Source organism: Athene cunicularia (genome assembly GCF_003259725.1).
Source record: "Athene cunicularia isolate RWA chromosome Z unlocalized genomic scaffold, athCun1 chrZ_part2, whole genome shotgun sequence".
Taxonomy (NCBI): Eukaryota; Metazoa; Chordata; class Aves; order Strigiformes; family Strigidae; genus Athene; species Athene cunicularia.
In genome coordinates this window covers 12,606,619-12,622,818 of record NW_020799143.1, presented here as the reverse complement: position 1 = coordinate 12,622,818, position 16,200 = coordinate 12,606,619, and the positions used below count along the sequence as shown (strand labels likewise).

The following is a 16,200-nucleotide window of genomic DNA, read 5'->3' as shown; positions in this document are numbered from 1 at the left end:
TTCTCTTATACACGAATATTTGCTTAAGAGCTTACATGACTATACACTTGCAAGAATAACCTCTTTCATCTGCATGCAATACAGTGCAGAATAAATAATGTTCTGTTTTTCATTTTGCTGTTTGGGGTTGCAAGAAATATAGTCAAAGTTTTAAATCAGGAAGTCTTACACACACAGGTTTGGGGTTTACAGACAATAATGTCTGGAACAAACCTACTTCATTGCCTGATTTTAAAATACAGCATCTGGTATACCACAAATCTACATCAGTAAGGTGTGGAGAACTCCTCTATGCTCTTGTGAGCACAGAGTAAAAACTAAAGAGAAGCTATACTAACATTTTTTCTTCGTTTGTATGCATTGCCTCCACAGGCATAGTATATAAGAGCCCTCTAGCTTTTTTTCTTCCATCCAGAAAACATCTCAACTAACAGTGGTCTGAGAACAGATGTCTGGTTTAGAAGCCTAACCTTGTGAAACAACCTCTCCAATTCTAGGCATGGATTTTGAAACAGCCAGTCTTGGTAACCAAACATCTTTCTCTCCACTTCTACAGAACAGGGACAACATAGGCCACATCAGCGCAGTATTCCTCAAACCACATCACTGTTATGCTTCTCATGAGCCAATACCTGTGATCAAATTACCTTCCTATCTATGTTTGCTTTGAAGAAAACATCTGTTCCTCTTTTGTATCTATGCATTGGTTTATCAGAGTTTTGTCCAGAGTGCTAAGCTTTTTTTTCTTCACACTTCGTGTGCTATATTTAGGACCTGTGCATGTGAAATCCACACAATAAAATCTTCTTAAAATAGAACTTTTTGAGATAAAATAGAAAAACAAATGCAGATTTGATTTTACACTGTTCCCAACACAGTCCTTTACCGTGCTATGGTTCATATTTCCTTTCAAGAAAGATTTTCCTTCAGCATTGAAACACCAGTTCAAGACAATGTAATCATTGCAGACCCACTGTAGGAAAGCAGAGGTCCACCTATTTCCATTCTGGATCAGTCTCCTGGAAGTAAGGCCTGCTGCCATTCCAAATGCAACTTTTCATTGTTTTCTGCACATATAAAAAGCCAAAACTGCTTCATTTATCTCGTAATAAATAGCCCAGTTTATAGACTTTGTAAAATGGAGTTTGAGCACAGGCTACACACTAAACTGACATACCTCCCATAATCACAATTATTCTAAATTAGGCAACCATACATCCTTCCTAGGATCATATTTATTTATTTTTCTGCCCAAAAGGGACAAAGAAATGTTTACCATTTAGTTGTGTAATTTTCAAACTGCAGAACTAATAGGGATAGTTTAACTTTGAGTGGGTAACTTCCATAAGGAGTTGGATGTAAGTGCATTTGGAGTTTATTTGTTGCTAACTGAATGTCTTTTTAGATGTATCACTTTTAGTCACAAAATCACCATTGCTCTTATGCATCCCATTTATATTTCAGAGAATTTAACTGAAAGTATCTGTTGGTCATAGAGAACTTGAAATATCTAGATTTGAGTTTTTCATAAAGGGATATAAAAAATGTCTTTTAGTATGTCCTTTAATATGAGATAGCTATCTAGTGCCTCAAAAAAGTTCAAGAGTAGAAATATGCTCATTGTTCAAGACAAGAATTGGAGTACTAATACAGCATGAAATAAAAGGTCTTCTAGAACCAGACCTGTCTAGTTCAAGTTAACTTCATTCTTAAGGTTCTCAAAATTACTTCTAACAACCTGCTTTTCAGTCATTGAGTCTTCACTTTTCTTTGCCTTTGACTCAGGTATGCTACATGCGTTAACAGGGCAAAGAAAACTACTTCTTGATCTAAGTTCTCAGTCTGTATCCAGATTTGATCTGCTCAGCAGCAGTCCATAATTGTAGTTGAGATTAAAATTGTTGACTTCAGTCTGGACTATGGTGAGGGCAGACAAGAGTCCTTAGGGAATTTAATTATGACGCTCAAAGCAAATCCTTAGCAAATGTGTGTGAACTCATTTTTTCAAAGGCTTTTTCAGTTTGACTAAATGTCAGCAAAATTCCACAAACTGCAGAATAAGTTTCTTTATATAGGGAAAAGTTGTTTTCTAGCCTCTGGGTTTCCAGCCAGGGAACAACAGGTATATGTAGGGAAGTAAGATTATTTAATCATATGAATATAAGCCGGTTTGTTAATAAGGCAGCACTGTGGTGGCATGTGATTTCTAACATATTTTCTTTTCTCACTTCATTGATTTACTTGCAACAAAGACAGGAAACAAACTAAAATTTAAGAGCTGACTCAGCATTTATTTGAATACCCTGGTCATTCACAAGTCTTTGCTTCAAAGTGTAAAGTAACTAGAACCTTTTAAGAAATGGCATCAAAGCTTAAACAAAGCCATGTTATTACGTAAATTTTCTCTCGGATGCTTCCCTTGGACACTTCTGAACCATTTAATCTGGTGAGGAAGAAAAAGTATCCTGAGGATAAAATTTCCCTCCAGATGGTTGAAGATTGGCAAAATTGCAAGCAACTAAAAAGTCAGACCTATAATGAGATGTGTCATGCAGACTTGATACAAAGCAAATGTTAAGTCATGTAAATATGAGGTAAGTGGTAGCTTGTTTTCCTATTCTGTTTTAGAGCATCAGAATAGAAGCAGTTAAGATAGAATAGATTAATTCTAATTTTAAGAAGGTGTGTAGAATGATGGTTACTGCCTTATTCTTAATAGATAAAATTCAAAAATGAAAAATGAAGACAGCTATAATCACAAAGGAGATGTTTAATTTCATAGTATAATATACAGGATATAACTGCCCTTCTAATACCAGAGGTATCTTCAAGTGTACTATGGGATTGATTATAAAAAGTTGATGCCATTCAATCAAGGAATTCAGCTGCATTAATGTTTATAGAGATGATGCAAACAGCACCAAGGATGACCACTTCAGTATTATTTTTCCACATTTTTTAAACAACTCTAATGATGATCTTTTCATATTCTTTATTTCCATGTAAGCTTACTCTGTACCTCCAGCAAAGCGTTCACAAGTAGAAGGTGACAGTAATTCTCTGTTTACATACGGAATAATGGTACAGAACTGCAAGTAGTAGTATGAAATAAGGAGATTTCACACTTTATCAACAATACACTGTAGTTAGGACAGAGTGACTCTGGCAGTTAATGATGGCATTCTTGCCACAGAAGGACAGCCCAGTGCTGTGTAATTTACCTTCTGGCATAAGCAAATTTTGCGACCACTGCAACATAGCATGAATCTCACTTGTAATCTAAAGGAGGAAGGCTTAACCGTGTTACCAGTAGTTTCAGTTGTGCAATCATTCTTTCTTTGTCTCCCTAACAATGCCATAATCAGACAAAGAAGAAGCATGTTTTGTTGAATACTGTGGCAGAGTCCCTAGATAAGTTTTCTGCCTTTTAGGAAACATTCTTCAAGACCTTAGATAGCAAGTACTTGCAATCAGAAATCAGCCTGCATTCATATATTGCAGTGAGAAACATCATTAACCTATGAAACTTGTCTCCACAAAGATTATATTAATAAAGTGGATGTATTATGTATGAAATAGCATATAAATGGATAATTCATATTAATAAATACTCTTATGAGATTGTTTAGAGAAGTGCATTGTGTCAAAGAGATTGTCATTAAAATTAGATCATGTATAGTGTGTGGTGCCAGAGAATCTTTGAGTGACGTCAAGTGTAACTTTCTAAAGAGAGCTTATCATACTATAGTGATAATGTGATAATATTGTGAGGATGATAGTAATGCTGTTACATTGCCATTGCAAAATCCATGAAGGAAATTAATTCTTTCTAAATCCATGAAGGAAATTCTAGTTACCTTTTTTTGAAGACTTTACTCCTTGGTTGGTCTGGTTGGCAGCAACATTCTGAATTTTGTGGTTCTTCAGAATGAGGAGTAGGTGTGGTCTTCCAGTCAGGTATGTGCATTAAGGAAAAAAAGCCTTATGTGATTATATAATTAAAGACAGTGTGATAACATAAGCACAATGTAGAGAGCACAAACGCTCTTAATTCTGGTGTTTCTTAGCCTTTGAGTATGTGCATTGACAGTTTTAAATATAGTTTGTGTGTATTATAGATTAAATAAAAGGGGGAATGTGGGATTGTGTTAAAATAGCCAGCAGGCTTTTCAAGCCTATTTTCTTTCAATATTAACACTTTTTAACTTGAGCGGGTTGGAGAACTGACAAACATAATGTTATTTATATAACTGAGCAGCATATCACCATAGTGGATATATAAACTTTCTTATCATTCTGTAATCTGCAGTCTTTAGAAATCCATTGCTCACTAGCAGTGCAGACAGAGTTATGTTTTCATAAACATATTAACTGTCGTGCTTTGTTCATTTTCCAGGATTTTCTTTGCATGCTGTTGGAAGACATCCCTGAACAAAAAGAGTAAGTGAGAACCAGGCTAGAAAAGTCAAAAAAGAAAGTAGAAATCAGATTGAAATATTGGCTGTGCTAGACGACACTAGTAGGATTTTGTTTAGTATTGTTCTGCTTGTTTTTTTTCAAGTGTGGGTGTGTAGCTTTCTCTGAAAATTCTCACACATATATTAATAAAAAATATGAGACTTGCTGTGTTACTGCTTTGCCATGCTCCTCCCAAGCAGTGCCTTTAACTTGCATGTTAGGGCAGCTTTGAGGTCCTGTGTTCACTGTGTGATCAGAAGTGCCAGGCCCAGCTGCTTGCTCAAACTAATCTGTGATCCTCCTGTGAGCTGCTTTTGGCACATGGCACCGTGGAGCAAGGAGGCCAGAGCTTTGCTGTGGATCTGGGAAACCAGAGAAGGTGGATTTTTCTCAAGCAGTGGTCTGCTACCATCCTCTCCTCGTCATACAGTGTTCCAAATGGAGAAGGATGGAAAATGCTAATGAAAATACAGCATTAATTGCCTGACATATCTTTCAAAATCCTCCTGTGTGTACCTGTGACTGGCTGAAGATGATACAGCTAGTCTTTTTCAAAGCTTTGAATCCATCCCTGCTTATCCATTGTTTTGTTCTGTGTTAATACAGACTGTGCTACAATTACAGGTTCTTTTGTAGTGGAGCTTTACATATTATACTTTTTAAAAATAATGCATTCACTTGAAAAATCAAATTTTGGGGAGCAGGATTCCAAGTCTTCATAAATCTGGGTGAGTAGTTTTTTGGGGAAAAAAATGTTCATAGATGTCAAATGTATTGAATTTTTTAGTGAAACACATCTTAGAGGGTGAAGGACAAAGAAGCTGCTTATCATTGAGATAATGTGTTTTGTGACATCATGAGTTTAGTTTGGGTGGTTATATTTTCCAGTGATATAGTGTAGGATGATATTTTGTTTGTATCACTGGATATGAGTTTCCAGCCCAAATATATGCAGGAATATTAAATGGAATAAGTGGTAAAGTGGATTATTTAATGGCATAATTATACATTGATTTGTTAATAAAATCTGTTTTCCTTTTGTCCACTTGTGTTTCTCTGAAGTCCAAACCCAGTGCAAAACATTATTTGAATAAACATCTGATTTTCTGCCTTAAAAACATGCCAAAATATTTAAACTTTCAATGAGACTAATGCAAAAGTATGTCTCCATTTGCTTGTCACCACACTCCAGAATGTATGAACAAAATTTCAGATCTATGGTAGTTCATTTTACAATCAGATATATAGCGTATTTGAATTTATCTACTGCCAGAATTACCTTGTGTGCAGATATCAACAGAATGCCAGGAATAATAGAACATCTGGATATACAGAAGGCCTTTATCTGCTACAAAGATGCTTTTTCATTCTTGAATGTACTTTGTTGCTAGTACAGAAATACAAGTCTGAAGTAAAAGCAAAGGAAGGAAAGATGAAAACGAAATATTTTCAGATATCATCTGCTGATGAGTGCTTTTTCGCACAAAATTTCAGTCATAGGAATGAAATGCATTTCAGGATTAGAGCAACAAAATTGTACACAAAACCTCCCAGACTTGTGCAGTTCTACCAAGTAAAATTTTAATATTTAGACTAGATGCTTCTTACTGAAAAATACTAAGCACTCTCAAATACAGAAGTTCATAATGGAGGCTAGACCTAATCATTCAAAAAAAAAAAAAAAAAAAAAAAAAAAAAAAAAAAAAAAAAAAAAAAAAAGACAAAGTAGTAGTAATAGGGAATCAAGCCAAATCCTGCCCTCAGCTGTGGCAATAGAAGCAAACTAGTGTAGATAGGAGTAGAATTTGGCTTATAGGAGAATTTTGTAATGAAAATAGGATTAACAGTGGCAGAAAGCAATCATACAACATGTGGTAATGTTCTATAATTATTACATTGGAGTAATGCAATATTAGCTTTCTGCTATTGGATACAGCAGACTATAGCTATAAGATTCTCACTCTTGCAGTACTTAATGCCTTTAGTTTTTACTTACAGGAGATTATTTTTCTTACATTCCCAGTGATGAGCAGTTCCGAGATACAGATGTAACTTCTTAAGTGGCAGTCACTGATTTCTGCTTACTTCTGTACTCAGAGGAGGATGATTATATGCCTAATTTACAGGGCTACTTCACTTGTTGCTCTGACTCAATTTTAATGGCATGTTAGCTGTAGGAATCCATTCTGCAAGGCAGGATCCTTCTGTTTCTGCAGCTGAATGCTGACATCAGACAGACCTAGCACTACCTTCTGGTCCTTTAAAATTTCCTAACTTGCCCTTAAGGCAGATTATTTCTGTGTGTGAAGGGCTAATGGCAAGGACAAATATCATTATCCTTCTCTGTTTTCAAAGCCTTAAAAAAAATAACATGCACTGGCTATAGTCTCACATTACCTTGGTCTTTCTATGGAAAATCTACAGTATTTCCCACCTGTAACTGAAGCTTATTTCCTCATATTTAATTTGAAACTTTACTACATTAAAAAAGAACAACAAACTCAACCAAACAACAAAAGACACACACACCCCCCCTTATGTGTCTGTATATCATACTGCCCAAGATTTGATAAAACTCAGTGGTTCTGTTCTCCCCAAGGCTTACTACACCCATGGCCTTTGCTGCAAATTGATCCTCTTCACATCTGCCCAGCATGTGAGCTGTGCAAAGACTCAGTGTTTTAAGGCCCTGTAGCAGAGGGTGAGTTTCACCAGCCTCAGATAAATCAGTCTTAGCTGCTTGTGCTCTGTACAACCACAGATTTTTTTTGACTAGGTCAGTTCTGTTCTCTGGGGTTTTCTGGTGGTATTTTTTTATTTAATTTTACTTATTAAAGTAAATAAGTATACTAATAAAGCTATGGTTTTAATAATGCACGATAGACAAAGGAGAGCTTGTGTTACAGCTCTGCTATTTCTACTAACGCAGACTTATTAACCACATTCCTTGCATGTCTTCATAAATTGTCAGTTAAGTGTTAAAATAATGTTAAAATGATGCTGCAATTTCAAACTACTCAGATATAGCAATATGTGTGTGTCTCTTTCATATGCGCTTCCTTTGATACATTGTCATGAATCTGGTGATTTTGAGACAAACATCTGGTAAGCACCTAACTCCTGAAGCAAATCATTGGGAAAGATTTTTCCCAGTCTTTTTGATTCCTCCATTTTTTTGGTAAGCCAAAATACATATATGCCGGATGAAACCCAAATGAAGTCTCATCTGCAGGAAGCTATAGCTAGTTGACAGAATTACTAAGTAGTCACTAATCTTTGATTTGCACTAACTCTGTATTAACTGGAATAGCTTACTTTGAAAATGATTGTGTATGAATGTATATATACAGATGAAGCAAATATGTCCACTGAAGTATTTTTAGTTGGATATGGCAGACATTTTATGTTCCTTTACAAAGAAGAGGTTGCATACTCTTATGTGCACTGTTTGTTTGCTGCAACAACTTATTTTAAAGGTGGTTTCTTTTTGATTGAGGAATTAAGTGGGCTTATGATAGTTTGTAGTATGCTGTGGGGCCTTGTGCAATGAAAACTCAATATATTGGCATCTTTTATAATGCTAGTTTTCAGATTATCATTAAAGTTAGTACTTTACAGAGCTTGCTCTGAAGCATTGAATCTGGCCGTGAACAGTATGTATGTATATTAGATCATTCTTAGACCGATTGGTTTATCATGTAAACAAATAGACAAGGGATGAGATGATGGATGTAATAGTATTCTCATTTTACAGTAGGGAACTGTAGTACAAAGCAACTGCAGAACTTATCCAGCCTTGTAAAAGGCTGTTATAGTGCCTATCAATTGAACCCAGATCCCACAGTCCAATACAATACCTTAACTTAGAAGGCCATTCAGTAAATCACATACACCAAAGTTCTTACAGATGCTTAACTGCAACATAAGCAGGTTGTGAACACCCTTTCTGAATATGGACGCTTTACTGAACTGCAGCCTCAATAAATATTTGGCCCTGTGTCCTTTCTCTAGGACATTAGTCTTGAAATAGCAGTCTGTGATCTACTTTTTGGGCCTGATCTGAAGCCCACAGTTTTTCAGTGTCCACTTTCACACATCACATTTAGAGTAGATCTTTGCAATACTCAGTACATTACTAAATATATTTGGGAAAAAAAAAACAGTGAATGCCTCTAAACTGCTAAAATAGGTTGCTTTTTTGGATGGGTGCCACAAAGAATGTCCTACGTTGGAATAAAAAAAGGTGTGTACAAGTACAAACAAGACTGCCTATGGTCATACGACAGGTGTTTAGCAGAAACTGAGGGTGCTGTAGGCAGAGAAACCGTAGCATTGTTGTCTTTGCCCTTGAGAAAAATGTCAAAGTTTCAGGAGAGGCTGAGCAATTTATTAGTGGTGTTTCTGCCTGGATTAGTAGGGTGTTAGAACAGCACAACCCCTTTGTGTCAGAAGCTCATTTCAAAGACAGTGTTTTGATTTGAGCTGTTGTTGGCTTTAAAAGCGACGGAGGGTATATTAAAGGCACTACATAGCAAATGTAGCATAGATTACTTTGCATAGCTTTTTTATTTCTGAGGAAATCTCACACTTTAGGGGGGGAAAAAAAGGACAAACTGGCATTGTGAAGCTGTGTTTCTTATTCCTAGATGAAACAGATAAGAGTATTTTTCCTAGCTGCTCGCTCTGTTTCAGCATTGGGACACTTAGGATGTTTTGATTCATGCAATAACAAATTAAAAATTGTTGTTCTGATTATGCTGCTTGAGACAGAATAAATGGTACGATCCACCTGATCTACTTTTGATTATATAAAATTTGGGTGTCCAGTTTTAAGTTAGTTGTGTATGTGCTCTCTATAGTAACCAGACAGAAATAAGAAAAAACATTATCTTATCCCAAGGAAGGTGAATTGACCAACTGAAATACTTCTTTCTCTCCATTCCCCATGGAAGGGACTCAGCTAACTAACTTAGACTAGACACAAATTTTTAGTGCACTCTGGTAAGGTGAAGGTAATTATAGCCTGAAGGATATAGCAGTCAAACGCTCTAAATTTAATAATTTTGCACAAATAACAAGGTATTACTAAAACCTGACCAAATCTGGATGTTAAGAAATTACTGTGATTAATGTGAATGTTGAACACTACCAATGGTGTGTATGTTCAGTTATATGCAGAAAATTGATTTCCATTTGTGATTGGACATGCACAATGATAATTTCCTAAAAGTTCAGAATCCTGGCCATGTAGAAATGCTTCTGCTTCACTGCTGCAATTATTTGAACCACATGATCTGAGGGAAATTTTTGTTCATCTGTGACAGTCTACAGTCTCCTAATGTTACAAGAGGTAGTTTGACATTTCAGATTTAGTGATTGGGAAGATTTCTTTGTTTCCATGGGAATTATTCTCCCTTCTGGGTCTTTTAAAGTCACCTCAGCCAGGCTGATATGTCATCTCTTACTTGGAAAGACATACTGAAGTAAAGTTTGGACTAAATTACATGAAAAATAAGCATCTTTGGCCTGCACTTTAAGGTGACTGATCAAAACCTGAAGAAAACTACTAATAGAAAATGAAAGCATGTATATGTGGCTTTATTGTCATTATAATATGTTATTTTCCTTTAATCTGTCACTTTTGATTTTCAATATGATGCTGTAGCCTGTATATGCAAGCATATTTTAGTAGCTGAATGACATAGGGCAGTATTTGTAAGACAAGATTTTATTATAGTAATTGTTGAACAATTACTCAATAAGAAGCCAGCTGACTCTCCATTTTGATCAGATTCTCCCACCCCTATTTCACATTGGCAGAATTTTATTCTTTTAGGTAGACCTGTTCATTTTAATGAATCTCCTTCAGAATACTGCTCAGTGTGAATAGGGATGGCAGATCTCCCACCACAATCATGTAGAGTAGAGGTTGTAGCTGTTAATTCTACCTCAAAGGAATGCTAACACATAGTTCTGCTTGGAGATGGAGGGTAAATTTTTCATCTTGGATTCAACAAGGATAAGAATATCTAACTCAGAATATAAACCATATCTGATAAGTGCTGTTGTTACACCTGGTAATATCAGTAATTTAACACAGATAATTCCAAACAAAACTAGCCAAGTTAAAAAAGGTCATAACTATAAACAGTAAACACAGAGAAATTTTTCCTCTATGAGTGTGTTTAAGAGTCATCCACTAACATTTTGCTTGACTGCTTTTGAGACTCCATAAGCTCTCGAGCCATTTGCATGTCAGGCATGACAGTGATTGATCATTCTGCCATTGGCATAGCAAAAGTTAATACATAAAGGTGTTTAAAAATCATTCAGTAAAAATGATTGATTCATTTATTCAGTAGAAGTCCTTCTTAGTCACTGATACAGTCCATAAATAAACTACCTTTAGGGTCAGAATTTTGAGCACAGCCATGTCAGATATTGGTGGAAAGAAACCCCCAACTTCTTTGTCATGTAATTCAAATTAAAATAGTATTGGGTTGCTTGCCTTCCTGTCTCAGAGCTTTGAAATGTCTGTTTTTATGAATGCTTTGTTGGTTATGGGTCTACATTACATATGTGAAGGTAGCTGCAAGTGTTAGAATGAGTCTTGCCAAGGCATTAACCATGCACAGGACTATGCACATCTGCTTCTCAGAATATTTAGAGGCCTTACTCAAATTCCTTTTTTTCAGTACTGGCATAGTGCATGGACAATGCAATTTTTAAAAAAATTTTAATTTAACTTCGCTTCCCTGCAAGTTGGGAAGTCTTCAACCAGAGTTGAAATAAATGCAACAGAAGTTAGAGAAGTAGAAAGGGAAATAGAATTTCTGAATTTGCAAATACTTATGCATGTGGTTATTTTAGTCTCACACAGCTTGATCATGACAAACTATTTCCTTTTTGGGGGGCTTCAGACTATTCTATGACTTCACTGTGAATGTTATCAGGATATAAAACTGTAGAAAAGATGAAACTAAATGTCTTAGATACTAGATAACTTTGAGGATTAATATCCACCAGTGCTTTTTAAAACCCAAAAGTTTCAGGCAGTTTATATTTAATTTCATTTTCTTTAGTATTTTATCTTTACTTTTAGGCTGCTTCTGTAACAAAATACTGATTTTGAATGTCTGCAGCTAAATTTACTTGCCTGTGATTATTTTTTACTGTAAAAGAAACAAATCCACTCAACAAGAAGCAGAGTACCTGTTCATACTTTACATGCTTCATAAATGCAGTTTACAGTCTTACACTCTCTGTCCATCCTCATAAGCACTGAATTTATCATTTGAGTTTTAAGCTCACAAAATCTGATCTGTCTTTAATTTACTTATATCACCCTCTGATATTATACATTAAAAAAACAAGAATGTAGCACCACTGTGGTACAACCACTACTTGGAATTCAGGTTTTTTCTCAGCTTCTAAAGGGTTAATTTTCATGTGGAAAAGTTGGTATGTCTGTGTGTGTCTTTAAATATATGTATTTTTTTTTTTAAAGGTCTGGGTTAACTGTAGAAAGTATCTTCCAGAATTGGCTTGACACTTCTGGAATACCAAAGGTAAATACAAAATACCAGTTATTTCTGGAGTCTTGTATTTCTCATTACATCTTATTTAAATCATTACCTGTACTGGGTCTGGCTGAGCTGGAATTGGTTTTCCCCTACAGCAGCCCTCACGGTGCTGTGGTTTATGCTGGGAGCTGGCAGGGTGTTGGCAGCACCCTGGTGTTGTGGCTCCTGCTGAGCAGTGCTTACACAGCACCAAGGCTCTTTCCGACATTTCCCCCAGTGGGACGGGGTGGGCAAGATCTTGGGCAGTGACACAACCAGGACAGCTGACCTGAACAGACCAAAGGGATATTCCAGACCATGTGACGGCTGCTCAGTATAAAGCTGGGAGAAAGGAGGAAGGGGGTGGGGTCACCCTTGGTCCTCCGAGGCAACCACTACGCGTATCGGAGCCCTGCTCCTGAGAAGGGCTGACACCGCCTCTTCATGGGAAGGAGAGAATAAATCTGTTTTCTTTTGCTTCCGTGCATGGACCTTTACTTCGCTTTGCTTACATTAAAACTGCTTTTGTTTTACCCACTAGGGTTGGTCTATCTTATTTTCTTCCCCCTCTTTGCCCTGCTGAGAAAACAAGGGGAAAGGGGAGGAAGTGATAGAGTGACTTGGTGGGTACCTGGCATTTAGCCAAGGTCAAACCATCACATTACCTGAACTTATAACAGGTATGGTTTTAGATAAACAGTTTTGATGATGACTGCTTTCCACATCTTCATATTGTCTTTAGCTTTTAACAGTTGAAAGTTTTTGCTTCTTTCATCATCTCAACAAACCTGCCAAAGGGCAAATCTTACAAATGTTATCCTGTTGTTTAATACTGTAGTCACATGGAAGTATGCTTTACAGTATAGTTGTGGACTCTACTAAATGTAAGGAGCATTGTTCACATCTGTCAGTATATTAATTACTTGAAAGCCATACTGAAAGCAGTAACTAAATGTTAAATTATCTGTACTTTGATATTTTGTGAATACTGTGACTTGCTCATGAATCTGCTGCATGGGTAACATATTTCACTGGTGTTCTCTATTGCAGTTGAGACTGAGCACTATTTTCTGTTGTTAAATACTAAAAGCTTTTAATATTAATCTTTTAAATTATCTGAACTGAAAGTGCTTAGTTGTGTCTGTGCTGTGTGAAGGCTCTGATTATTTGTTTTGATCCAAAACAACTCCGATTATTTGTTTTGGTCCAAAGCCACTGTTGCTAATTGGCTCAGCTTTGTCCAGAAGTGGGTCTGACTTGGAGATGAGGGAGGTTTGAGAAGCTTCGCACCGGGGCCACTGTTGTAGCTCCTTCCCCCACTACCAAAAACCCCTGCCAAACAAACCCAGCACAGAACATCAGCATGCTGACCCCTTCCCTCTCTCTTATCCCTCAGTAACCTTTTTGGTGATTTACCCTTGTTGCCTTCAGCACTTCTCAGGCTCTCATGGGAACTAGTTTATTGAAAGCACTGGAGGAGTTGTCATTCAGTGAATAGGAAAGCTGCTTTCCTTTATGCTTTATTATATCATTTGGGGAGCCCTTATTCCTGAAATCAAGACTGTAGATGTTACTCAGTAGCTCTCAATACATTAGTATCTATAATCTAAATATGACTGTATTTAGTGACTACAGAAATATAAATCTACTCACATGCCATAGAGGAGCTGATATTGAAACCTCCTTAAAAAGTATTTAGATATTCTAAATATGATGAATATATTTGAAGACACATAGACCACCTTCTTCCATGCAGGTCATCTACCTGCACCATAAATAGCAGCCCAGGAATGCCACAGAACTGACTTATTCTCTCTCATGGGTTGCCAGGTGACTGGACTAGGGTGTCCATAGAGGAAGGTTTCTGTTGGCTCCTTTGGGCAAAGTCCTATGGCTGAGTTAGACAGTCAAGCAGTGCGAGCAGTATGAGGTACAGAGCATCCATTGCAGGTGACTATCTTTCCTGAATACTGGCACAACTGAAAAGCATCTGGTGAATCTCTGCTCCAAAGATTTCCCAAAGGCAGAGAAGCAGCATCCTGTACCCTACACAGGATTCAGCAACTTTTTGCTTATCACCATTATTTTGCTGACTGTACTACAGAGTTCTGTAGTAGGATAGTTAAAATCATTCTTAATCTTGCATACCTGTTCTTAGAGGGACAGAATGTATTTCTTAGTGGTTTAGTAGATACCTATGAGAAATTACTTAAGAATTTAAACTTTTTAAATGTACAAAAATTATCTAAGACTACACTGCATTTGGAGAGGAAACTTCATTACTGAAGAGGTGATCCTCTGTAATGGGGTTGGGAAATTTGCATCATGCTGTCCATTATGGAAATCAAGTCAGAACATGGTTCCTTTATATCTCTCCTATATGAGAATTTTTATATTTTATAGTGGCTGTGGTTGTTTTTGTGGCATCTTTTATTTCTGTGTTTAGGTGGGTTTTGCTAAGGAAATTCATGTCACCCATTGACTACAAAGAAAATTCACCACGTGTGGTTCATTTACAGCATTAGCTACCATAGTGTTTTTAAGAATTTTCTTCCACAGTTGTATCCAAATCTATCACCTGTACACAACTGATACTCTCTAAAATTTGATAGCAACATGGTCACTTAAAAACAGAGTTCACTGTCTTCACAACAGTGTCTTGCTAAAGGACACTGGAAGGGTACTTGTGCCAAAAGATGGATGAGGGTAAATACTTTCCACTCCCCAGACTACTGAAGCATTACTTACCATCCTTCCCATAGAGGAATTAGCATTTTGTATTCTTTACAGTTATATGTCATGGCAACTGTCTAACTGAAGATCCTATATTCCTTTACCTGTGTTTTGTTACATTTGCCATTCTGACTCTGTCCAGGGAACCACATATATATATATCTATATACACACACACATATATATATATATATATACACATATATACACACACACCACTTTATACTTGCAACTTATAACTACTGAAGCTTTAACGTTTGTCAATTTCTATTACCATTTAACTCTTGGAAAAGTAATTTGGTCTTTTCTAAATATTGGGCTAGTTTCTGGGCATGTGTGTGTAACAGCAGTAATAAAGAATAACAACGTAAGGGAGTTGTCATACTGATAAATAAAGCCAGAATTTGGCCTGTTGCTATGAAAAAATAATTCTGTGTGCCAAGTTACGTTTCCAAACTTGGTATTTTCCAAAGCATTAAAGGTTAATGTTATAAAAAAGGGTGTGTGATAATGACAGGCCAATTCTTCCTTACATGGAAGAGTGCCATAGTGCAGTGGTTGTCTTCAGGCTTGCTGTGCAGGAAGGCTTTCTCACACAAAATAAGGAGCATAAGAAATGAAAAGCAAGCATTTCTTAAATGAAAGCTTTCATGAGAATATTTTTCTCGGAACACACCATGGTGGTGTTGAATAAAGTGAAGCATATTGTGTTGTTGAAAATGCCTTTTATCAAACCAAGCAACCTTCACCATGTCCTTCTGTCTGAGGTGACTCACTAGGGGATTATAACAATTTTTCATCATGTGCAAGTAGTAATGACTTAACACCACTAACTTGAGTCAATGAGTTAAGCTGGCAAGGAGTAGAATCAGAACAAAATGGCATTTAGAGCTGGAAAACACCTGTGAAACCACTTAAATCCACTTCATCCCTGCTGCTGCTGATTTGTTCTCTTAAATGACAGTTTCTGTTGTGTCTTTCAGTCTGTGAAATGTTCAATTAGTGTTTAAGACTAGAAGACCATATGCTTCTTGAGGAAGATTTTCTCAGTTCTGCACACACTTAATCTTTGTGATATATTGCCCAGTCACTCTTACCTGAATTTCTTATTCTACTTTAGAAAACTAAGCTTTTAAAAATATGCTTAAAATTTTTCCCCATTTTGAACTCTGTTGTACACTGTTTAATTGAGAAGTAGACCAACATTAGGATGTCTCTGCATCTCATGAACTCCTACATGTAATTTTTTTACTCATTTCAGTTTCATAACCTTTTCTTTTGCTTCTGAAACTGCAGTTTCACAGCATACTATTATTTACTAGTAAACTATCTATCTTCAATGTTCCTTGGGTGTGTATTTCATTTGGTACCTTGTGTTATGAAAATGATCTTCTGCAGATTCATTCTTCAGTTAAAAAAAAAAAAAAAAAGGAGCATTCTAGATTTC

General features: G+C 36.4%; 1 protein-coding gene across 1 annotated transcript in view; it reads left to right on the top strand.

Annotated features, from left to right (window-relative positions):
• Positions 1-16,200, top strand: part of CZH9orf3 (chromosome Z C9orf3 homolog) — a 202,202-nt gene that overhangs the window by 92,418 nt on the left and 93,584 nt on the right. Inside the window, exons 10-11 of the mRNA XM_026866039.1 lie at positions 4,397-4,440; positions 11,966-12,026. Coding sequence (XP_026721840.1) covers positions 4,397-4,440; positions 11,966-12,026 — 105 coding nt within the window. The remainder of the gene's footprint in view (positions 1-4,396; positions 4,441-11,965; positions 12,027-16,200) is intronic.